This window comes from Barbus barbus (genome assembly GCF_936440315.1).
Source record: "Barbus barbus genome assembly, chromosome: 23".
In the NCBI taxonomy this organism is placed as follows: Eukaryota; Metazoa; Chordata; class Actinopteri; order Cypriniformes; family Cyprinidae; genus Barbus; species Barbus barbus.
The window spans coordinates 26,429,153-26,454,994 of record NC_136751.1 but is presented as its reverse complement, the minus strand read 5'-3'; the positions used below and the strand labels follow the sequence as shown (position 1 = coordinate 26,454,994).

Sequence of the window (25,842 nt, the reverse complement as noted above, 5' to 3'; positions counted from 1 at the left end):
CCAGCGCTGGGTAAAACATGGACAAACCCAGCGATTGGGTTTTTTAGACCCAGTGGTTGGGTTACTGCCCAGAAGGTTTGGTTAAACATTTAATCCAACTGTTGGTTGAAAACAACCCAGCATGTGTTCTGTACGATATTTACCCAGCAGGGTTGTACTTAACCCAGCATTTTTTTTAGAGTGATCTGTTCAGACATAACGTTATATAAATTATAACATTTTTGTATATGAATGTTTCACTGTCTAATGGCTACAAGTAGAATTCCCTTTAAAATAAATAAATAAACAAAATAGATATATTTATATGTGTGTGTGTGAGAGAGAGAGAGAAAGAGAGAGAGAGTATATTTTGCTGATAGATCCAATCTCTAGTATAATGTTTGACAAAGTCTGCGCCATGTTGCTCTGTGTAAATTAACATTTAGTTTTTGTAATTTTATATGCTTTATCATTTTTATTTGTTTTTTTCTATAGCTTTAAATAATATTTTTTTTTAGTTTTAGTTTGTAACAACACTGACAAATTTCTTAAATATAATTGAACATACTGTCAACAGATAAAATGTCTATAGATAAATTCATGCTATTAAGTTTTTCATACTGAGAAATGAAAATAGAGACTACAAACTATACAAGTGCAGTACTTTTATTTTATTCAATTTCACTTTGAAATTCAAACTTTAATTAATTAAACTGCACATGAGAAACATCTTTCCAGTTTGTTAGGTAGATATATTGTATGTCGACTGCCGGACCCAGAACATGTTATATAATTAGGCTTACTATGAATCGTGAACCTATCCACTAATGTGTTTATGACACTTAATAAGGATTAGAAGCCAATCGCTGGGTCAGCTTTGAGGCATGAACATGTTTCTGTATGGCAGCATAGCCATGCTAGATTCTCTCTACATGTTTGCCATGCTATCTACAAGTAAACATCTCACATTTAACACTTTCTTTGGATGGAGCCACATGGGTAAGTCTGTAAGAACAGAGCAGTACATATATCAACATGCTTAAAATGTAGGTCATCTAACATGGAGGCGACACAGTGATTAATTATTGTGTGTTAGCTTGACTGCTCTGCTGTTATTTGATTAATTTCTTATGTAGAAGGTGGAATTTGACTCTTCTGTTTTCTGTCTCTTTGTCATATTTCTGTCTATAGTATTCCTCAGCTAATTTCCGAATGCACAGTAAATCCACAAAGTTGCCTGCTAAGTGTTAAGCTATTAGTGCATATAGAAGCAGTGATTTGCTGTTAGTTTCTGTCCTGTCCTCTCCTGTCCTCCATGACGCCGCAGGTTCCAGTGCCCAGACCATCATATTCTCAGGCCAGGGAGAGTCTGGTGAAGGCTATTCCTTCTAAGATCATCTGTCTTTTTGCCTGTGGGGGAAAAGACTGTCGATATGAAGGTCCGGCGTGCTGGAGCATAAGCCAACAGGCCATTAAAGGAGTCTTCTCCAGCTGGTGAGGCCTACAGTGTTTCTATTGTCTGACTGATTAAGGCTACATCAATATTAATCTAGGTAACACAGCGGCAACATGCAAATGTACTCACTTGGGAGAGCGTCTTCAAAAAGCTCCGTGTTTGCTGGACAAAAACTTTGTTTCCGTGTGGACTAAAGGCCAAAAGTCAAGAAAAAAGATGTTTTCAAATTTATCGAGATTAATGTGGACATAGCCTTAGTGTTAGAAGAGACACACCAAACAAATAGGAATATTTATATGTGAGAAGAACCAGTGACATCAAACCTTTGAAAAGAAAATGTTCCATTAAAACGAATATTTAATATAATATTTTTTCCTATTTCTTTGCCTTACAAACATAGCCATGTATATATTCACTGCATGTGATTTTTGTATTTAGGGTGACCGACGACATTATTGCAATGGCACGACCTTCTACGTGTCTCATCAAAAGATACTGCATCATAGAGCAGTTCAAACAGTGAGTGTTATTTAAAAAGATGTTTAATATTTACTTACAGGGAAGTGGTTCTGGTTAATAAGTGACAGTGTGTGTATGTGTGTACTTGCTTACAGGTTCAACATTAAATCCATCATTAATATGCAGCTCCCAGGGGAACATGCTCACTGCGGCCCTCCTTTGGACCCTCGCAGTGGGTTCACATATTCACCTCAGATCTTTATGGACAGTCAAAGTGAGCCAAAGTTATTAAGTTTCATAGAACTTTCATAGAACTAATATTAGTATGACTCTCTTGCAACATATCTGGTTCATATTACACCCTAAACAGATATTTGCATTGTGCCACTCCTAAATATCATTATCTATCTATCTAAAATTGAAAAAAAAAACACAAAATAATTATTTAATACAATTCTAAAGTAAATTATACAATTATTGTGGAAAGTTTGAATTTTAAATAACATTTTTTTATATGCACTACTGTTCAAAAGTTTGAGGTTGGTGAGATGTTTTAAAAATGTTTTTGAAAGATGATTCCTATTTTAACCAAGTCTACATTTATTTGATCAAAAATATACAGTAAAAAAAGGACTTTTACAGTACTTATACTATATATATATATATATATCTGTCTATATATATATATAAGGATTTTTTGATGAATAGACAAATTCAAAAGAACAGCATTTATTTGAAATTTAAATCTTTTATAAATTATATAAATGTCACTTTTGATCAATTTATTGCGTCCTTGCTGAATAAAAGTATTAATTTCTTTATAGAAAATCTTACTGACTACTAACTTTTGAACAGTAATGTATATATCACAATATATAATATAATCACATGCAAACATGTGTATTGGGCCTAAAATATATGAATGGTCATTTTCTACATGCCATGCAATTTTTCTTTTAATGCTGGGGTAAAATATAACCTGAAAATTCCTTGTGAGATTTACCCAATAAATTCACTGATGAATTACTGAATTATGTTCCTTTTTGTCTGACAGTTTACTTCTATAATTTTGGGATGTCTGATTTTGGAGTGTCGTCTCTGGAGGGGATGCTGGATGCCGTGAAGGTTTTGGCCTTCGCTGTGCAGGAAGGAAAGGTGGCTGTTCACTGCCATGCTGGACTGGGCAGAACAGGAAAGTTGCAATTCATGCTTTATTACTTTAAGATGATATTTTATTTGAGTATAGTCTTTAATATTAACCCTACTTTACAGGTGTTCTTATCGCATGCTATCTGGTCTACACCTGTCGAATCAGCGCTTGTGAAGCTGTCCACTATGTTCGGATCAGAAGGCCTCGCTCAATCCAAACTCGATCACAGATCAATCTGGTGTTTGATTTCGCCCGGCTGATGGGCTCTCAGCTGGCCCAATACCCGTGTCTGAACATGCGGCACGGTTCCTCCTTCAGTCTCCGGCAATATCTCCTGCGTCAGGGCCTTCTGCTGCATGGGGACGAGGCCCGAACCCTCAAACACACACCCAAGATCCTGCACGTCCTCTGCAGCATGCTGATCACTCTCACCCAGGGGGCTCCCAGTCCTCCAGAGGTCCAGAGAGAACTGGAGAAGAGGCTGAACATCTTGGCCCTGAAGAAGGCAGTGAAGGTGACACTTCTGAAGAGAAACCTGTCTGCTCTGAAGGAAAGGAGAGGCTCATGCAGAGCGTACTCCTGCGAGTTCTGGGACGAGCCATTCGGGTTCCTGGAGAGGAAGAGAGACGTCCTTCTAAACAAGAGAAGCTACAGCGAGTCAGATCTCAGCAAGATTACTATTATTGAGGTGAGTCAGTCAGTTTACTGCAAATTTGCTGTATTTAGAAATTTTTGAAAATAAAAAGAAATGGTAATGTTAAAATTAGTTAACTACATTAGTTAACATTATATTGAACAAATATATTCAACTCAAGTTGAACAAATATATTGCTCATTGTTAATTAATGCAGTTTTATTTTATAAATAAACATATTCTATACCACAAATAAAGTGTAATTAATTAGATGCATCAATTCAGAATCCACGCACATTATCTCCAAAGTTGGATTTCAGCCTCAAAGCTTCTTTTGTTTTTGGATTATTATTTTAATTTTGAGTGTGTATATATAAGAAATATAAGAAAATGAAGATATATTATTGTGCCACTCCTACTTCTCATTACCATAATAGAAATATATATATATATACTTCCCTCCTTCCATATTTATATTAAACAAAGTTATTTGGTTAATATAAATAAATTTATATATTATATTTAAATTCTAAAATTGTGTGTGTGTATTAAAATACAGTTTTTAAATGTATTTTCTAGATTATAATTTTAATAATTATAATTTTGTTTTTTAATACAATTTTATAATTCTTTATGAAAGTTTAAGTTTATGAAACTGCATAAGTGACATATGAGATCCTGTTGTTTCTGCAAGGATTTTATGTTCTCACGCTACTCTCCTCAATCTGGTGGACACCATAAAATAAGCAATGGAGAAATCGTCCCATCAACAGATCAGAGAATCCCAACAGAATCCCAAAAGAGTCCTCAAACCCCAATGACAGACCAGTGCAATGGGACTACAGAGAAACACAGCCCCAATCCACCATCAGCTCCTCTCTCACAAAATGAGACCGTGAACAAGAACACAAAATGTACAACCAAGAAACCTCAGGCTTATCTAAAGTTCAGCTCAAACATTGAGGTCAGTGTGTGACCAAATAAAATATCCACCGTTTTTCTGCATCTTAGACCACTGCCTGAAGAATTTTGATAACTTTTATGTTGTATTACCTCTTATTTGTGCAACTGTTGTGGATGTTTTTCTTAAAGCTAAGGCTGGAGCATCGTACATCAGTTCAGTCATCATTATCAAGAGCTGTCGCTAAAGCAATGGCACAACAGAGCCCTCCACTGGACACTGTATTGAGAAAAGCAGCGGTTTTACAGGTAAAGCATGCTTGACTTGATTTCGACAAGTACAGTAATGTTCCTGGATCCACATCCTTGTTAGTTTCAGGAAAGGTTTTGGAACAGTAAAACATTATTTTCACAATACAAAGCATGATCATGTTTTCATATGACTGCATGTACAGATATAATATCTCTCAGATAACCATATTGGCTTTTACATTTTATCATATTTAGCTACACTGTAAAAAAAAAAAAAAAAATTGAGCCAACTTAAAATTTTAAGGCAACCAGATTCAGCAGATTTGGGAGTTCTCTCAACTTTTTTTTTTGTAGGAGATTCTCAACTTTTTGTTGAAACAACAAGTTGAGAAAACTCACAAATCTGCTGAAGCTTGCATTAAAATTTTAAGTTGGCTCAACTTTTTTTTTTTTTTACAGTGTAGCATTCTCCTTACATTTACACATTATTCTGTCCGAATGACAAAAGCTTTTGTTTTATCCCAGGTTCTGCCGAGTCTGTGAATACTGTGTTAATGCAGGAGATTTTACCCTGTTTTAATTCTCTTCAGGATGAGCTCAACTTGAGTGAATGTGGCTGGGCTACACTTGCCATGGAAACAGATCCAGATGTTCTGAGCACACTGTTATGGGTCTGGCTGGACAAACTAAAGGTCAGAGGTCACATACTTCTAGCGCAAAAAGATGCCAGTGATAGGTTTTGGAAAACAATAAGCCTGACATAAACATAACATGCTTACGAACTTTTAAAAACTATACTTTTTTAAGAGTTTTTTTATTGTTTCGTATGCAGTGTTTTAGCTGTTGTGCTTGATCATAACAGGATCCCGTTCTCAGTAAAGATGACATAGAGAGGATGACCTCAACCTGGCCTGCACAAAACCTGCACAATATTTCACTGCAAAAGGTGAAAATCTGAACTCCTTCTGACAGGACACACTACAAAAACACAGTTTGAACTGTATTATGTACAATTTGGGAATACATTTAAGCATAAAAACACAGAAATGGCTGTTTAACGAGTTTAAAAATGTGCTGTTACACTTTTCTGTGAAACTATTTAAACAGAAATTGCTAGTAAATTTCACAAATAATTACAAAGAAAAAGCAAGTAACACATTGAATTAAACATGAAATTTTGAAGTACTTACAGATTGTTCAACAATGTACATCTTCATGTGGTTATATTTCTTCTGTGTTTTAGTATCAGCGGCACACCATCTGCTGTTTGCTGGACTGTGTGGGTCAAGTGGCGCATCGATGTCCTCAGTTTGAACATGCTATACTACAGAGACTCATTCAAGCTTTAACAAGAGTAAGTTTGTGTGTGTGCATGTGCTAATTTTCCTAAATAAACAGACATATAAACATAGAAGTATTTTAAATTAACTTTTGCATGATTTTGTGTTTTAACAGCACCTTCCAGAGGAAATAGAGAGAAACAACATCTTGCTAAAGGTCCTCAGAGCTACAATGAGAGAGCAGTACCACTACCCAAACACTACAACACCATCACAGTGTTAGGAGCAGTGCTTAACTAATGAAACCAATCAAGAGATCCATATAAAGAACCACTGTTTGATTAAATGAATGACTGATCAAGATTTCTGTTTCAGTGTGTACAGTCTTCCTTCAAAGTATTTAAAAACTTATTATTTCACGTATAAAACTATATGATTTTGTGTCAACAAAATATCAACTGAGTGGCTTCTGTTTTGTCTTTTTAAAAGAGTGTGGAAGTATAAATGTAAACATATGTTTGTAAAATGTATTTATTTATTTACATATTTTCTTCGGAAGTGACACACCACATAATATATAAGATATTTTCTAATTTATCACTGGTTTTCCATACATTTTTTCAAACAATATTTTACAAAACCAAGACAAAATACAAAAATCAAGGAGAAAAAAAGATAAATATATATATTTAGTAAATAATAAAAAAAAGTTGTTTTTGCCCCTGATGTATCTTCTCTAAACTCATTGTGATTAAAAATAATAATTATAATTTTAATACATTTTTATTTACTTAAGTGCTTAATTATTTAATTTAGATATTTAGTTATCCAGTGAAATTATATACAAACATTATTAATTGTCTTAAAGTGTCCAAATAAGTTTTGTTTTCACTGCTAAAAAGTTTTTATTATATAATGGTTGTTGAAATTAATGTGTTTAATCATTTTTTTTTTTTTTTTAGCATGTGTGTTTGGCTCGGTGTTATTTTTTAGGATTACCGATAAACTAGTGTAGTTTGATTTGTATTTGTTATCTATTTTAGTTTTAGTTACAGTTGTAGTAATGCCGTTTTATTCGTTTTTATTAAGTTTTTTATTAAGTTTTAGTTTTATTTCATTTGAGTTATTTTAATACTTCAACATACTACATGGAAATTAAATTATATATATATATATATATATATATTGAATTTATTTTTGTATGTGTGTGTGTGTGTGTGTGTATATGAATATATATATAGGTATTATTATACTGTTGTTTTAATACTTTGAATTGTTTTTAGCTTTATTGTTTTGTTTACTTTTGAAATGTTGTCGTATGCATTTGTCATTTTTACTTCATTTATTTTCTTAAATGTGTATATATAGTATTTATAGAGTTTTAACTTATAGTTTTAGCTACTTTTTCTTATTTGTAAGTCTGCTAAATGACTAAAAGTAAAGTAAGTAAAGTAATAATTCTGATCTAAAGACGAAGGAACTTAATACAGTAGGTGTGTATTAAATGAACATTTGAAATATCTCCAAGGAGAGCACTTATTGAATTTGGTTATACCTTAATTTGTTTAATAATTAATAATACTGCGGATTCTCATGTAGAGACACTGGAATGTCACTCAAAAATGACATCAAAGAATCACCATAGCGACGGCGTCATAGAGATTCAAAAGAAACAATTATAAACAATAACAGTCGAGCAGCTGGTAGATTGATTAGAGCTCTTCGCGAGCTACATTTATAACTTTATTTTATTTTTCTATGTCAATAGCGTCGTTTTTGTGCAGATATTGTAAGTGGCGTCGTTTTGTTTTAAGTTAAGTGTAACTTACATCTAAAAATAATCATCTAACGTTACGCACTGAACACAATCTAATAAGCCATAACATATTTAAACGAGTATTTCTTTCAAAACTCACCTGGCCATCGAAAGTCTATTAAATTCACGAACTTTTTAATATCTTGCACTTAAGGTAAGTTGCTATTTTTACTTCGTTTGCTGTTTACTTTTATGCTTTTTGTTACAGTTACCAGTTAAGGAGCTGTATGCTAATTTTATTTAGATTAAATTGAAATATTTTGCATATGCCTACACTTGACAGTTGTCATGGTAATGTGTTAGATAGTCTACCTGTCATCACTTCCAGAAATCTACCACACTAATGTGAGGGTAGAGAAGGCTACTGTGCATCATAAAATGCTACTATTATTCATATGTTGTTATTTTATTTAACACAAGTATTTATTTAATTACAAGCAGTTTTAGTAATTCTTTTTTTCCAACAGACATCATGTCACATGCGGAAGTATGGGTTGGTCCTTGGAAGCCCCACAGGCCAAGGGGCCCCATTGCTGCAATGTATAACAGTCCAGGGCCAACATATGCTCTGCCTGTTGCAACTGGTACACACACACACACACACACACACACACACACACACACACACACACACACACACGCACACACACACATGCACACACACACACACACACACACACACACACACTTGATTCACTATATTAGTGAGGACATCTTGTAGACTAGACAATGGCATTAAATATTAGATTAATGATATATAGCCAAGGCTGACCGGAGCCCTACCCATAAAGTTAACCCTCACAGAAACCTCTGCAAATGAGCAGATTTTAAAATATAAACATTATTTGACCGTTTATGAGTCTTTTAAACTAGTGAAACCATGTGAAACGTCCTCACTTGTTGGTTGTCGTAATATTTCACTATGTGGATATTCCACATTAATCCACAATCTAACCTTAAGAGAAAACGTTTGACATTTTTCACAGTTTCTAAAACACTTTTTTATTTACTTTTTTATACAAATGATGACCTCCCGAAAAAGAGGGTTCAGCTCTCTGGGTACAAATTTGTCCCAAAAATATTAAGTAGGTACATACATACAATTCACAACAAATACCCCGGGTAAATCAGGAGCAAAAAAGTGGGAGTGATTCTAGGGACCAATGACAATTTCTAAATGTTATTTTTTAAAATGATAAGCTATTGCTCTGCCATGAATTTGTGGGATTTCTTACACAGGAATGAACAACCATGACCCGCGGATGCAGAAAGGCCCAGCGTTTAGCTTCGGCATACGTCATCGTGACATACAGAAAAACTATTCCCCAGGTCCTGGATACCTCGTTCCCTCCAACATCACCCGGATGGGTCGGGATGGAACCCCTGTGTACTCCGTTTATGGCCGAACTAAGGATATTCAGCCCTTTAAAACCCCTGGCCCAGGTCTTTACACAATATAAACACAGGCTTTGTAGCAAGGTTCACTCTTATAAGAAAAGGTACAAAACTGTCACTGGGGTGGCACGCTTTCTAAAGGTACTAATATGTAGCATTTAGGAGTAAAAAGGGCCTTAGAACAGCCAAGTGACAGCATTGTCCCTTTTCTCTGTGAGTGTAGTACAGATTAAACTGGATTTTTATTTTTCTTTCAGGCAGTTATTCCCCTGAAAACGCATCAAAAACCATCTTTTACTCTTCCCCTGCATTCTCTCTGTCGGCAAGGACTAAGTTGTTCCGTAACGATCAAACACCAGGTAGATTTCCACAGATCTACACAGCAACACTACTGGAACAGGTGTGTTTCCTGTGACTTTCATGCATTATCTTGTCTCCAGGTCCAGCTGCATACATGCTTCCCCCAGTATTAGGGTCGAGAGTTGTGAATAAAGCATCTGCCCCAAATGTCTTCTTCGGCGGTCGTAGCGCAATCGGCAGCTTCCATGAAGATCTACGGAAGGTGCGGACACATAATTTTACAGTGTTTACCTCTACATTTGCACCTCTACATTTGCAAAGATGATAACATTCATTTTCTCAGACTCCAGGCCCAGGGACCTACCAAGTGGTGGATTCAGGTGTGTACAAACACAAGGCCCCTCAGTACAGCATGACCGGACGCAACTTCACACCTGGAGACACTACAAAGACACCAGGACCTGCAGCCCACCATCCAGAAAGGGTCTGTACCACGCTAACATATACAATACCATATTATACTGCTACTATACATTATATGCATTTATAACATTATTACAGATGACTTTCAAATAAATGCTGTTCTTTTGAACTTTCTATTAATCAAAGTATCTTGAAAAAATGTATCATGGAATCCACAATATATGGCTGTTTTCAACATTGAGTAATGAGGGTGAAAACTCAGAAATAAATAAAAGTTTAAAATATATTCAAATAGCAAACAGTTCTTTTAAATTGTTATATTATTTCACAATATTTCTGTTTTTACTGAATTTTTTAAATCTATGGTGAGCATAAGAGCATTTTTTTTTAGTTTCTAACTTTGGAATGCTCTCTACTAAAACTATTTAAATAACAAGAGTTAGTACTAAAATGTATCCCTTTGTCTTTGTCCACAGGTAACTTTCGCAGGAACCAAAGCTCCCAGCTATTCCTTTGGAATTCGTCATTCTGAGTACACCGCTCCTTTAATTGTGGATGCGGCTGATTAAACAGGTCAATTCTGTTAAACAAGCTAGTCTGTCGTATCAGGTCTTAATGTTGCTAAAACACAACTTACACAATAATGGTGTTTCAGTGAAAAAGGCTCCAAGATGCAATAATTGTCCTGTTGCAACAATATAAGAAATAAGCTCTATTCCAAAACCAAGTGAACCAAGTCTGCCTACAGTACTAGCATTCTAACACATCACAGACACAATCTCTGATTCCACCTTGTCGAGTCCGAGTCAAGTCCAAATCCTTGGAAATTTCAGTCCGTGTTCATTTATATTTGCAGTCTGAGTCCAAATACCCCAACTCTACAATCCACACACAGAGGTTGATCCAAAAGATAGGCAGCAAAAACAAATAATTAAAAACTAGTTATACAATGTAAAATTTCTCTTATGTTCACCAAGGCTGCATTTATTTTGATCAAAATACAGTAAGAACAGTAATATTGTGAAATATTATTACAATTTATTTTCAAATGTAATTTATTTCTGTAAAGGCAAAGCTGAATTTTTGCATGCCAACTCGCTACGTTTTGGAATGGCATAGAGGTGGCAGACAGCACTGATGATTACTGTGTAACTCAAAATCAAAATACATTATTGTTGTTACTTTATTATTCAGTCATACAGCATCTAAAAATTTAAGTTTAGCTCAAAGCAAAAGAGACAAATCAGGCACAATATTTATAGTACATACATTCTATTTTTAATCTTTCTGTAAAACATTTTTTTCTGGTTCATGCCATAATACATTTAGTGAGCTTTTCTTTCTTTCTCTGAAAACCTAATGCAATCTTTCAATACGTGACTCTGGAGCACAAAACCAGTCTTAAGTCGCTGGGGTATATTTGTAGCAATAGCCAAAAATACATAGTATGGGTCAAAATTATTATTATTTTTTCTTTTATGCCAAAAATCATTAGGATCTTAAATAAAGATCATGTTCCATGAACATATTTTGTAAATTTCCAACTGTATATATTACAAAACTTCATTTTTGATTAGTAATATGCATTGCTAAGAACTTCATTTGGACAACTTTAAAGGTGATTTTCTCAATATTTTGAATTTTTTGCACCCTCAGATTCCAGATTTTCAAATAGATGTATCTCGGCCAAATATTGTCCTATCATAACACACCATACATCAATGGAAAGCTTATTTATTCAGCTTTCAGGACGTGTAAATCTTAATTTTGAAAAATTGTCACTTATGATGGGTTTTGTGGTCCAGGGTCACATATAGTTTGTCAGGTAAATCTGTTTTTAAGGTTTTTTTTCTCCAAAACACAACAATTCTAGTAATTTTATTGATTTATTTGTTGTGTAGGTGGATTGAATATTGCCGTCATGCAGTAACGTTTTATTGCTGTACTTGCTCCTGTCTCCTTAAGATGATTTTATATGGTTGTATTATTGATATCACAGTTAACCTTTAACTGCTTAGTGTCACCAGTTTAAAAGCAGTATTAGCTCTAAACGTGTACTTCCACAGCTGTTTTTACTGGCATGATCCTCATCGAATGTTTCATACAGTGACTATAAAAGTAAGGGTACACTCTCTCAGTGAATGTGTGTTTAAAAACATGCAGAACGATATTACGACCCGAATCGGTGAATGTGACTTTGCCCTTGTCCCAGTCCAGCTGCACCCTGATCCTCTGAATTCTCTGGGTGACCCGTAGAAGGGTGAGGATCTCTGGAGAATAGCCCTTCCCGTATTTACCGTTGCAGAAGCCCACATACCACAGGCCCATTTTGGAGGGGGTCTGTCTGTGTTTGTATGCGGACTCTTTGATCACTCCCACGGCCCAGGCTGTGCTGTCGCCCACCTCGGTGTCCCAGCAGTGAGTCCCTGAGTTAAAGCCCTCAGAACCTAGAATGCTTGTGTAGCCGTCGAATCTCTCTGGGTTGGCTGGAAGCTGTTGGAAGTGCTCGTCAGTGTAAGTTATACTAGTCAGATCATCTGACACGAGCAGATAAGGATGGGCGGTGTTGGGGTCAAAGGTTACTGGGGCTGGAGGGAAAGAGATAGAGATGTATACTCACTTTTAAGACATTCACACACAAAGTATTTTGAAAAATGCAAGACACTGGCAGTGGAATGGGGGAAAAAGCTAATTCTTAAACTTCTTTAAACTTGAGTGCTGCATTTTTAGAACTATGGAAGCCCATTTCTGCCATAGAATAAGAAAAACAATTGTGACTTTATATCTCACAATTTTGACTTTTTTTTGTTTTTCTTTTCTTTCTTTTTTTTTTGACATTCTGAGATACTCTGAGAACTCAGAATAAACTCCCAATCCAAAAGTCAAAACTCTCGCAATTCTGACTTCCCCTCAATTCTGTTTACGTCACAATTCTTTACTGTATATCTCAAAATTGAGTTTATATTTTACAATTCTGACTTTTTCTTTTCAGACAAGATACAAGCTTGCAATTCTGACTGTTTTTCTCAGATTTCCATGTATATATCTTTGAGCTTATATCTCCAATTCTGACTTCTTCTTGAAGAGTTGACATCTCACAATTGTTTTTTCTGCCATTAATAAAAAATAATAAAAAGGGTCATTTTGACATTTTATCTCATACTTCTGACTTTTTTTTCTTGCAATTGCAAGTTTATGCCTTACAATTATGGCTTTTTTTCAGAGTTTACATCTCGCATTCTGACATTCTGGAGTTTTTCAAAGAAAAAACATTCTGTGTGAGTGGCTCTCAACTTTTAAAATGCATCTGTAGACATTGTGTTTTTTTCATTCTGCTGCATCACGGTGTGAGAAGATTGAGAAGATTTACTTTATCTGCTCAGTACTCACTGTATCGGATGTTGGCTTGTAGTTTCTTTGATACTTCAAAGGTTATGTTACCCACATGTTTTGCTTCATTTATGAGCATTCCTGAAGGTTTGGTCTGATCCCGCATTGCACACTTTGTTCTGAAACAACATTTAGTCAGCACTGATGTGGGTTTGGGTTCAAAACCAGAAGTTAAAGAAAATAAAATAAACTTCTCACCTTTCAGTTGTAGCCTTGTAATTCTAGAAATAATGTAGAAAACAGAAAGATTAATCTTTACAATATGATCAGGAAATCTACCAAAGCTGCATTTATTTGACCAAAAAAATACAATAAAAACTATAATATTATGAAATATTATAACAATTTAAATTTTTTTTTTTCTATTTTAATACATTTTCAAATGTAATCATCCTTCAGAAATAATTCTAATATGCTGATTTGCTGCTCAAGAAACAATATTTATTATCATCAATGTTGAAAACAGTTGTGCTGCTTCATATTTTGTGGGATTTTTAAAAAATAGAAATAGAAATGAATAGAAAGTTTACTTTTTGGGACATTATAAATGTCTTTAATTTTGATCAGTTTAAAGCATCCTTGCTCATTTTAAAAAAAAAATTACATTCTGAAATTATTATTCAATATAATGTAAAAATATGCTTTTTTCTTGGATCTTTTGAAATAAAACATCATAAATCCCCATTAAAGTATTGAGCGATCCTGAAGCCAAACCAAGTGCTTCTTACCACAAGAAATGTGAAGTCATTCCTTCTCAGCTGTTCTTCGATGGACTCAATAATGCGGGAGAGAGATAACATCCCTGATCTAATCTCCTCAATCTTCTTTTTAATTATCTCACTCTTCTGCTCTTCTTCTTTCCTCAGCGTCGTCATCCTGGCTGCCTCTTCATTTTCTAGAAACTGGTGAAGCTTTTCAAACTCCTCCTTAATTTTAGTCTCAGTGTGTTGGCTCTGTTTCTAAGCACAAAATATCAGCAGATAAAGGCTGAAATTTCCATACGGTAGTTAAACTGTGACAATGTTGAAATATCCTCCCGTTACTCACCTTAATATACTCTTCTGTTTCATCCCAAGACTGTTTAATTTGTTCGTAGACGCTGAGTTTCTCCAGAAAGGCCTTTAGTTTCAGCTGGAGCTCTTGCTAACAAATGTTAGAAAGTGAAGTGAGACAAGTAAAGTTGGGGCAAGTTGCCACTTTTTCTCATTTTTTTTAACGGGCATGTACAATATTTGTGTTATTTTAGTATTATTTATATAGTATTATCATATAGAATACTTCTATTTTGAATTAGCTTTTATTTTTATATTTGCAGTTTTAGTAATATAGTTTTGTGCTTTTTTATTTTTATGACTTTTTAAAAATATTTCTGTATTTCTATATAGCTTTAATTTTGTAATGCAATAGTTAGAATTAATTTAATTTCATCTTTATTTAAATCAATGATTTTTAAAAACTATAATACACACACACACACATCAGATGTTTAAGCATGATGATTTTCCCAGCTTTGTTTACTGATGTTAATCAGGTTGCTTGTTACAAACCTGCAGTGTCCAGCTTATATTTGATATTATCAGCAAATTCCCACAAAACTTTTGTTTCTGTAAGTCTGAGAATGTGTGTCATATAAGGGCCGTTAGTGTGCTAAGACCTGTTTGACAAGACAGCTTTCATATCTCACCCACTTCCAATCCATTAAATCTGACAATCAGTGAAATCTGACTAAAGTCCACAAGCTGGTCATTTCAACCAAGCTACTGACTATTGTTTAAAACTGTTTCCATACAATCTGACGCTCTGAGCTCTTACCCGGAGGTCCTGCGATGCGTCTGCTGTTGAACGAATGCAGTGGTTCTTATGCGATTTGGCACTTCTGCATTTCTCACAAGCTAGTTCTTGATCTTTGGTGCAGAAGAAAGTAAGAGGTTCTCCATGAAGACTACAGAACTCCACCGTCTCAGCGGGAGGCTCCTGAGTTGGTTCTTCTCTCATCAGATCACACATGTTTCTCAGCACAATGTTTATAGGTGGGTTAGGGATGGAGGACACAGTTCTGCAGATAGGACACTCTTGAGTTCCTCGGCGGTTCCAGAAGGTTTTCACACAGCTGTTACAGATGCTGTGAGAGCAGGGAAGGAGAATGGGATCTCTGAAGATGTCATAGCAGATGGGGCAGTAGAAATCCTCCTCTGTAATGGACAGTCTACAGGCCATTTTGCATTAAATGTTTTAGCTAGTTGTGTTTCTCTGGCTCTCTCTGTGTGTCTGATCCAGCTGTCAAAGAGCACAAGAGTGTCTCTCAGCTCAGCTCAGCTGTGTTTACATCCCAGACACCTGAAAATCAGGGTGGAGCTATAAGTGCAAAGACAGCATTTCATGAGAACTATCTATTGTCTAGTGTTCAATATTTCTACAACACCCTATTAATTACAATAATTAGATTTAATAAACTTTATTCACCATGTTTGCTTTTGTGAAAAGTGGGGACATCCCATAGGCATGTCCCACACACACTCTCTCTCTCACACACACACACACACACATGTTGGTTTTTGTGGTTTATGGGGACTCTCCATAGGCGTAATGGTTTTTATACTGAACAAACTGTGTGTGCTATTGCCCTACACCAACCCTACACCTAAACTTAGCCCTCACAGGAGACTTTGTGCATTTTTAGATTTTCAAAAAAACACCATTTAGTATGTTTTTTAAGCCTTTTGAATTACGGGGACATAGGCAGTGTCCTCATAAACCACCTTCATATTGTAATACCTCTGTCATACCCATGTCATTATACAAATTTGTGTCCTCATAAACCTCATAAACCACATAAACCACATAAAAATATATATACTGTGTGTATATATATATGCTCACCATGCCTGGATTTATTTGATCCAAAATACAGCAAAAGCAGTAATATTGTGAAATATTTTTACTATTTAAAATAACTGCTTTACATTTGAATATATTTTAAAATGTAATTGAATTAAAACTAAGTTATTTGTATCATTACTCCAGTCTTCAGTGTCACGTGATCCTTCAGAAATCATACTAATATGCTGATTAGCTTTGAACACAGGAATAAATTACATTTTAAAATATGTTCAAATAGAAAGCAGTTATTTTAAATAGTAAAAATATTTCACAATATTACTGCTCTAGCTGTATTTTGGATCAAATAAATGTAGGCTTTGTGAACAGAGGAAAATTCTTTAAAAAAAACATTAAAAAAAATCTTACTGTTCAAAAACTTTTGACTGGAAGTGTATAGAGTGACGTAGAAATAAGGAACTAAAATAGTTTATACTACATCTAAACATATTTATATTTTTATATGCAGTTACAAAATAATTAGTATAGTAAATGTGAAATACAAAATATGTAAAAACAATGTTGGTAGGACTTGTCTTTACTATAGAGTATCTCTGTTATTTTAGTAGCCTATCATTTATATTCTATTATAGTATTATTAATATTTTTAATTTTATATTTTCAGTTTTTTTTATAAGTTATAAGTTTTATTTTTATAAGTGTATTTTTCCCCCTCATTTTTATATTTATATAAATAGGCCTACTATAAATATTAATTTTCGTTTTCATTTTTCTGTGTAACTTTAATTTGTTTTTAGTCATTTTAACACTCCAACTTATTTATTTCAGTTAAAGTTATTAATCTATTTTTTCAATCTGAAATCACTGTGTTCTTTAACCTTTTTATTTTAATCTAGTCATGAACTGTTCTGTTTTCTCATGTCAAGAATGTGACCAAGACAACATTCTGTGACGTGCTGCTGCTTTCTCACTCAGAAAAGTAAGATTATTGTGTTTGATATTACTGACAGGCAATTTGTCAAAGACAACGAAGACATTCTAGGTAGCATTTCTTGGATTTGTTTCCTAGAAAGCATAAATATAGGTCAAAGTTTAACCCTACAGAATTGAATGATAATTTTGAAAAAAAATAAAATAATTAAATTATGATCACGTCAAAATAATCACATCAGAATGAAGACGTAATTGCTTAATTTAATTAACCCGTGTATTTTTAGTATTACTATTCATATTAGTAGTAGTAATACCAGTATTTCCTTCTGCCACTTTAGTTCTATTACGTTTAGAACAATGATTAGAATAAAGCACTTTAAAATTAAAAAGTGAAATTGAAACGAAACAGGAATCTCCAGGGGCATACAGATGATCATCCTACGAAATTGGTGGTACAGAATTGTTGGGAGCAGAATGAAGGATGTAGAACAAGCTTTGGGTGGAGTAGTAAAATATATGCAGAAGAAATACAAGTAAATAACATCAAGATGAGCCCAACAGTTGTTATTCAGGAAAACGAACCATGGATATATGTAACGCCTCAAGTAGATCTGCATCTGTTAGAGGTTAAAAAAACAGAAAGAGAAGCTGACCTGGCATCTGTGTTTTTAATATATACCAGAAAGCAATACCCTCAGCATATACAATACAGATGGATCAAAAGATCCAGAACGTCAAATAACTGGGTCTGCTTTTTAGTCCAAAACAGTGGCCACCAGGGTATCAATGGAGTAAAGCGAACTTCTAATCATTTGTCAGTTTATACTGTAGAAATGATAGGAATGCTGTTGGCATTGCAGTGGATAGAGGAACACAAACCTGGGAATGTTTTAATTTGTTCTGACTCAGTTGCTGTCTTAAAGAGTTTGATATCTTTTAAATCAAGTCACCAAGATATTCTCTTTAGTATTCTACAAATTCACTCAAGAAATGTTCAAAATAATACATTAGTCAGGTTTATTTGGGTCCCAGCACATATAGGAATAAAGGGAAATGAAGAAGTGGATAAATTAGCAAAGCAAGCATTACGGAGAGAAACAATAGAGATACAAATTCCATTAAGTAAATCAGAGATTAAGGTTTTAATCTGGAATGAAGTGAATAAAGAATGGCAAGTTAAGTGGAACAATGGGGAAAAGGGTAGATTCCTTTATAGTTTAATAAATAAAGTAAATCAAAATATAAAGTGTATAGGAAAGTCAAGGAAAGAGGAGGTCATCGTTAACAGAATACTACTATTAGGGCATTCAAATTTAAATGGCAATCTTAAAATATTAGGGAAGCATCCAAATGGATTATGTGAATACTGTAATGTTGAAGAAACAATACCTCATGTATTTATTGATTGTAGGAAGTATGAGCAAGAAAGAGGAAGAATGATAGAACAATTAAGGAAAAATAGAATTCAGGATCTAAATTTTAGGATGTAGGATGTAGGATGATCATCTTTATGCCCCTGGAGATTCCTGTTTCGTTTCAATTTCACTTTTTAATTTTAAAGTGCTTTATTCTAATCATTGTTCTAAACGTAATACAACTAAAGTGGCAGAAGGAAATACTGGTATTACTACTACTAATATGAATAATAATACTAAAAATACATGGGTTCATTAAATTAAGCAATTACGTCTTCATTCTGATTATTTGGACGTGATCATAATTTTAAACTTTTTTTTTTTTCAAAATTATCATTCAATTCTGTAGGGTTAAACTTTGACCTATATTTATGCTTTCTAGGAAACAAATCCAAGAAATGCTACCTAGAATGTCTTCGTTGCCTTTGACAAATTGCCTGTCAGTAATATCAAACACAATAATCTTACTTTTCTGAGTGAGAAAGCAGCAGCACGTCACAGAATGTTGTCTTGGTCACATTCTTGACATGAGAAAACAGAGCAGTTCATGACTAGATTAAAATAAAAAGGTTAAAGAACACAGTGATTTCAGATTGAAAAAACAGATTAATAACTTTAACTGAAATAAATAAGTTGGAGTGTTAAAATGACTAAAAACTAATTAAAATTACACAGAAAAATGAAAACGAAAATTAATATTTATAATAGGCCTATTTATATAAATATAAAAATGAGGGGGGAAAATACACTTATAAAAATAAAACTTATAACTTATAAAAAAAACTGAAAATATAAAATTCAAAATATTAATAATACTATAATAGAATATAAATGATAGGCTACTAAAAAAAATAACAAAGATACTCTATAGTAAAGATGGGCAAGTGAAGTAAACAATAAAGCTTTCTATGATTTTATTAGAGAGACGGGATTGATTTAACAGAATATAAAAATCTGTTCCACACTCCGGAGCAGAAGGTGGCGGTAATGCACCTATTTTCGTTGGTTGCCAGCCGCCGTTAAAAACCAAGAAGAAGAAGAAGAAGAAACGAAACAGGCATTTTTACTGACAGCTCGTCGTTTACAGGGAGGCCCTTTATGGGTCCTAGTGTTGCTTAGAGACGCGTTGTTGTCGCGAATGTTCAGTGAATTTTCTGGAACCAAACCGATCATTTTTTATTTATTTTCTCGTCTATAATACAGCCGTGAATGCAAACAAACTGTCGACGAGCGTTAAATATATCTTCCCGGGATTGTAAAACAATATTCTGCCGTAAATAGTGGTTTAGCGGGGTTAGTTTGATAGCTTGGGTTCCAAACACGCTAATCTGCTAATTAGCCAGCTAGCCAAAGCGAGATTCGGACGCGCTCGGCGTATCTTTGGGAATATAAACTTTACGTTTTACGGCTTATTGCCTGTAAAGATGAGCTGAATGCCACTTTTAGAGTTGTTCGTGTGATGGAGTAAAGCAGCAGCAGCGGCTGTCATCATCATCTAATCCCGCGGCGTTAAGAGGCTCAGTGTTTAAACTCTCTCTCTCTCTCTCTCTCTCTCTCTCTCTCTCTTCCTCTCTCTCTCTCTCTCTCTCTCTCTCTCCCCCTCTCGCTCTCGATGGACGCAGGAGGCATTTCTGATCTGGACCTGGACAAATATGACGCTGATGAGCAGGTCAAGATCATCTGCCTCGGAGACAGCGCTGTGGGCAAGTCCAAGTATGTTTAATGTCTTACTGCTCTCCTGCATTCTCTTTTTCCTTTTCTTTTCTAAAGGCTTTGATGATTTTTTTTTCAGGCTTATGGAGAGATTCCTTATCGATGGATAGTATCCTTTGACAGTGTTGTTTGATGTCAGTATGCTATCTGTTGTCTGTATGGTTCATTCTGAGAGTTGTCAGGTTCTTAATGTAATGTGTCAGTCGTCCTCAGCAGCTCTCCACATACGCTCTGACTCTCTATAAATACACCACCACTATCAATGGGCAGACTGTCCTGGTTGGTAAGTTGTTATTTTAGTGTGTGATAATGTAACAATTGGCTCCACTGGCTTTGATGTCAACTGAAGCTGTTCATCTGCATACAGATTTCTGGGATACTGCAGGACAGGAACGTTTTCGAAGTATGCATCCGTCATACTACCATAAAGCTCATGCCTGTATCATGGTAAGAGATGGTCGGTCACAAACCACTCTGTCTTATTTTAGTGTTGCTATTGTGAAATTTATCACCCTCATGCCATTCAAGATGTAGATTAGTTTGTTTTTTCACTAGAACAGATTTGGAGAAATTCAGCATTATGTCACTTGCTCACCAATGGATCCTCTGCAGTGAATGGGTGCCGTCAGAATGAGAGTCCAAACAGCTGATAAAAACATCACAATAGTCCACATAACTCCAGTTCATCAATTAACTTTTTGTGATGTGATAAGCTGCGTGTTTGTAAGAAACAAGAATCTTTAAGAAACGTTAAACCATTGCTTCTGGACAAAATGAGTCCTTAATCCATTATAATGCTTTATCAATTGGTGAACAAATGATATAATATCTAATGTGAAGTATAGAGTTTGTCCAAATCTGTAATGTAAATGAGGGTGTTTGATGCCTTTTCCAGGTGTTTGATGTCCAGAGGAAAATCACATATAAGAATCTCCCAGTTTGGTACAAAGAACTGCGAGAGTACCGTCCAGAGATTCCCTGTCTGGTGGTCGCTAACAAGATTGATGGTAAATTTGGCTTGTGAGATGCCAGATAAGAGCATTATTAGCCAGTGTTACGCTCTGCATGTCTCTTATCTTTTGTTCTTTCATGTGTTCTGCTCTCTTTAAAAGCTGACATGAAGGTCACCCAGAAGAATTTCAACTTTGCTAAGAAACAAGGTCTGCCCTTCTACTTTGTATCTGCTGCTGATGGGACCAATGTGGTCAAGGTGAGGATGGAAAACAGTGAGTCCCTGATTCAGTAGCCCTAAATGTTTTTATTCCGCTATATTTTTTGTATAAAACATGTTTTCATCTGACAGTCCGTAAATTCCCCATGTCTTTGACTATGTGAACTTATTGTGGTCCAGTTTTGCTATTAATTCCATACTCAAATCAATATTTTCCCTTTATATTTTCATTTGTCAATGCATATGGTCAATTTTAAACACACAGGACTGGAGTTTGGTTTTTAATTTCTAGAGATGTATTAAAAAATATTTAGATGTGTATTTTAGGGTTCAAAGAACCGTGTTCTTTGAAGACAGTCGTAATGTTGTGTAAATGTTCCACAGGTGTTTAAAGATGCCATTCAGATGGCTCTGTCCTACAAGAGGAACTCCAACGACTTTATGGATGAAGTCATGAGGGAGCTAGAGGTGTGTGAGCATCTCTTGTGTGAGAGTATGTGTGTGTTTGAAGGGGAATGCTTACTCTTCATGATGCAGAAACTGATTGATTTTATTCATGCTATTTTTCAGAACTTTGATTTAGACCGTAAAGAAGAATCATCTGATAAAGACGAAGAGACGCAAGAGGGAAAACCGGACTTGGCGTGATCACGTCGCATTCCTCGTTCTCTCATTCTCTTTCTCCGCTGCTCCTGCACTTGTACTGATGAGTTCCTCAGATCATGGCTGTCCTCCCACCATCCTGAGAAGCAACTCTACCTCACACCACTCAAAGTGCGTGTCTGTTCATGAAATAAATTATGATTCTGTGAATGTACAGCTGATTGATCTGATAATGGAATCACAATGCACTCTGAACTCAGATTTGATACAAATTGCGCAGCATGAAGACTTTTAGTAAAAACAAAAACTTCTAGCACTCTAAAGAGACTCTGTCTGGAATGTGAAGCTTTGTGCCGAATTCAACATGAAATATTAAAAAAAATTTTTTTTAAGTGTAATATTTTACAACAGTTGCACATTTCAAGTAACAATTTGTGATGCTCACCAGAATTAATAATCTACTTGATCTTTGTACAAGGGTAGTTGATTATACTGTACTTTAAAACATTCCTGTTCCCTTATACATTTATATTAATGCAAAATTTGATGTCCACCTTTGCCAACTAAACAGATTTTTATATTAAAGCGATCTGCTGCAAGCATATCTGAGCCCAGGATAAGACTCTCCTCAGGAATGGATGAGAAGACAGCCATGACACAAACTCAGTGTAGCAGATGAATGTGTTTGTGTGGATGTGAGCAAAGAAACAGCAGCGACTGCTCTGGATGATCACTGACAATTACAAACTGCCAGGCTACAGTTCAGGATGTGAAACGCTGTCTTGAAATGATAAACTTGATAATGTGCAGCTTTCAATCTTTGGTAACGCGTTCGTGTGCCACGTCCACGTGATGATCTGTCCCATGAAACTGAGGAAGTTCAGGAGTGAATCTCATGAAATGTCAAGAACATGCCTGTCAGGTTACAACAAAATCAAAACACAATCACTCTCTTTTTTTTTAAATTACTGATTGTAAATGTTTTCAGTTTTAAAGTATTTGTTTATCATAGTTGTCTTTTCTAATGAATGTAATTTAGGCTGATTTTAAATGATCAAAATTATGTTTGGATAGATGTTTGTCATGCATTGTCAAAAAAATACAAAAATTGCCCTAAAAATATCATGCTAAAATAGACATAAAATATATATTTGGAGTAAAATATGACCCTGATATTTCTTCATGAGTTTCCCCTTTAGAGACAAGAAATAAATATTACTGTAAAGAGCATTTAATCATATTGCACAAACTGTGAAGTTTTCCTTTTTTTAATTTAGATTATTGCTTTTGGTTTGTGTTTTGTGATGTTTTGCACAAGTGCTTTATATATGGAACATGGATCCATGTTGGTGAATTCAAATAGAAGCAGCTTTGTACTCCACATGAATGTGTGTATCTGAACTGGATACAACTTTTACGTCATTAGAAACATTTTCTTATTTCTGAAGCCTCTGGTGTTTTTATGTTATGTACACTCATTTGTTCTGTAAGCAGAATGTGGTTCATATTAAAGAAATATAAACAAGCGAGAGCTTACATGTAGCATCATTCAGCTATTAATTATCAGCACTCTCCAGGAATGGGGTAAGTTGACAAATTCATCTAGCTTCGAACAGAAAATGATCAATGCATGAAAAGTTGCTAGTTTTGAAATCAAATGTGAACCAGTCCAACACTCCTCAACACTCAATTCACATGAAATATAAAGATTCCAAAATCAAATATTCTTTATGTGAAATTCATTAAAAATCAGCATTAGAGACTAAATTAGAGAAACAGTGAAATCTGCAAGCGACACCCATTCTGGTCATTTTGTTTTAATGCTATATATTTTAATATTCTTTTATACATTTAATGTACATCAAACCTATAAAACTAAATACTATACGAGCAGTTTTTTTTATTTTACATTTATTTGAGTCAAACAATTCCTGAAGGTTAAGCAATCTTTGCTCAGTTACAAAATGAAGACCTTTTCAGAGTTTGAAGCCTTATTTTGCACTTCTTTGTGGAAAGTGCTTCTCTCTCTGTGCTAACAGAACCTGAGTGAAATAAACTTCAATCACCACCTCAACTGAGCAATCAACCCACCAGAAAACAATGCTCATTAAAGCAATATATACTGCATTTCTTGCCATTTTTATTGTGCTTTTGTTGGTCAGAAAACAAGATGGACAACCCTATAGAACATACTGTAGTCATGTAAATGATGTGTTTTATTTCATGTTTAGTCCTGCCATTGGTAGAGTAAAATTACAAAGAAATTGATTGCAATTTTCATTCTGGTTAAACCCCTGATGTCTGCGCTACATTGGGAGAGAGTAAAGGGCAAAGGTCAGGGAGAGCGTCCACCGAATGTGCAAGTCAGTCATTAATTGACTTCCTGGAATTCAAGCCAAACAGAACAGACCATTAAACCCAGACATGAATGTGGCCATGAAACTCAATGAATCGGGCCACATATGGGAATCGTTGAAAAACATTAAAATGTATATAAACTCCTATATTTGGGGTTAGATAACAAACCTCAAAGAAAAAAAAAACTATAATTACTTTTTGGCACATTTGTTCATTTTTCTTCATGTCCTTTCATCTCCTGCTAGAACTACTATAATGTAATGTACATGACCAAATCAATATTATGAAAGATGAAAGTGATGTGTACAGAAGATGAGAAGAGGAAAACTGTGGTACATATGGCTCAGAAATGCAGTTCCAATTCTCCAGAGTGGGACGACATTCACAAAAACATACGCACGCTTGCTTATGTTCTTCTGGATGAACTGAAAAAAGGGACATGATTTTTTTTAGCGGGATGGGAAATGAAATAGGTGATCTCTAAATCAAAACTCGAGCATTTCTGTAAGATTTTATGTAAAAAACGAAGTGGGATAAAGGAATCTGTGTGTATTTTTCCAGGGCTCATCTGCATTGGAGGACATGTATAGTAAGTAATTCACAGTTATCTTGGGGCCCGACTCCAAACGGCCCCTCAACACCTTCATTCAAGCCCTTGTACAGTCAAACAGACTGATGTTTAACGCAGAGCGGATGCTTTAGGAGGGGAGGTCAGTAACTCTGTTAATGAGCTAAATAGTAACTAGTCTTGGAGAGGATAACTAGGATGGGAGAATAAAATATAATCAGAGCAACCACCATATTTACAGAAAAGAAATGAGGCTACGAAGTGATAAAAGTACAGTCTGTTCAATTTTGTACTGTTTTAAGGTCACAAGTCACATTTGATATTTAAAACCCTTATTTTATGCTGGAAATTTGTATATTTTAAATGCCAATCAGAGGAAAAAATGTATATAAATATCTTTGAGACACTACCGATAGCATATTAGTAGATTTATTAATATTGATAACTATTTAACTCATTTGAAAGAAGTATTTTATGCATGTTTTGATGGGATCAAAACATGCAGTAAAAATAATTTTATTACAATTAAAAATATATATTTTTGCTATTTTAATACATATTCAAATGTAATTTATTCCTGTGGTGCAAAGCTGAATTTTCAGGATCCAATCAGTGTCACATGATCTTTCAGAAATCATTTTAATATGCCGATTTGCCGCTCAAGAAACATTTCTTATTGTCATCAATGTTGGAAACAGTTTTTCCACTTAATATTTCCAGTGGAAACAGTGATACTGGATTCTCTGAGGAATAGAAATATTTGAAATAGTAAAGACATTTATAATGTTACAACGATTTCTGTCACTTTT

At 34.7% G+C, this 25,842-nt stretch overlaps 4 protein-coding genes across 5 annotated transcripts; 3 read left to right on the top strand and 1 right to left on the bottom strand.

The window, feature by feature from the left end:
- The first annotated feature begins 858 nt into the window (after positions 1-858).
- On the top strand, positions 859-6,757 carry LOC306843043 (protein tyrosine phosphatase domain-containing protein 1-like). Its single transcript, XM_079374279.1, has 12 exons — positions 859-978; positions 1,171-1,473; positions 1,874-1,954; positions 2,050-2,168; positions 2,949-3,077; positions 3,167-3,732; positions 4,373-4,642; positions 4,771-4,887; positions 5,421-5,522; positions 5,693-5,776; positions 6,074-6,184; positions 6,286-6,757. The coding sequence occupies exons 2-12, from the start codon at positions 1,295-1,297 to the stop codon at positions 6,391-6,393; spliced, it is 1,866 nt and encodes a 621-aa protein (XP_079230405.1). The 5' UTR covers positions 859-978; positions 1,171-1,294; the 3' UTR covers positions 6,394-6,757.
- Positions 6,758-7,765: 1,008 nt separating this feature from the next.
- Positions 7,766-10,638, top strand: LOC306842803 (ciliary microtubule associated protein 1B-like). The gene is made up of 7 exons (XM_079373877.1): positions 7,766-8,080; positions 8,394-8,510; positions 9,166-9,369; positions 9,579-9,680; positions 9,762-9,883; positions 9,965-10,105; positions 10,521-10,638. The coding sequence occupies exons 2-7, from the start codon at positions 8,399-8,401 to the stop codon at positions 10,611-10,613; spliced, it is 774 nt and encodes a 257-aa protein (XP_079230003.1). The 5' UTR covers positions 7,766-8,080; positions 8,394-8,398; the 3' UTR covers positions 10,614-10,638.
- Positions 10,639-11,302: 664 nt separating this feature from the next.
- LOC306843265 (E3 ubiquitin-protein ligase TRIM35-like) lies at positions 11,303-15,651 on the bottom strand (the record flags this gene model as incomplete). Its single annotated transcript, XM_079374637.1, has 6 exons — positions 11,303-12,632; positions 13,435-13,553; positions 13,633-13,655; positions 14,163-14,393; positions 14,482-14,577; positions 15,247-15,651. The coding sequence occupies 6 exons, from the start codon at positions 15,649-15,651 to the stop codon at positions 12,091-12,093; spliced, it is 1,416 nt and encodes a 471-aa protein (XP_079230763.1). The 3' UTR covers positions 11,303-12,090.
- A 3,997-nt stretch (positions 15,652-19,648) lies between these two features.
- On the top strand, positions 19,649-23,616 carry LOC306842935 (rab-like protein 2A). 2 transcript variants are annotated; one of them, XM_079374150.1, is made up of 8 exons: positions 19,649-20,333; positions 20,413-20,442; positions 20,537-20,616; positions 20,701-20,780; positions 21,229-21,340; positions 21,446-21,543; positions 21,889-21,972; positions 22,075-23,616. In XM_079374150.1, exons 1-8 carry the CDS (start codon positions 20,233-20,235, stop codon positions 22,150-22,152), a joined length of 663 nt encoding a protein of 220 aa, XP_079230276.1. In that variant the 5' UTR covers positions 19,649-20,232; the 3' UTR covers positions 22,153-23,616. The 2 variants fall into 2 exon arrangements, with proteins under 2 accessions (XP_079230276.1, XP_079230277.1); XM_079374151.1 differs by having other exon boundaries at positions 19,651-20,323.
- Positions 23,617-25,842: the final 2,226 nt, after the last annotated feature.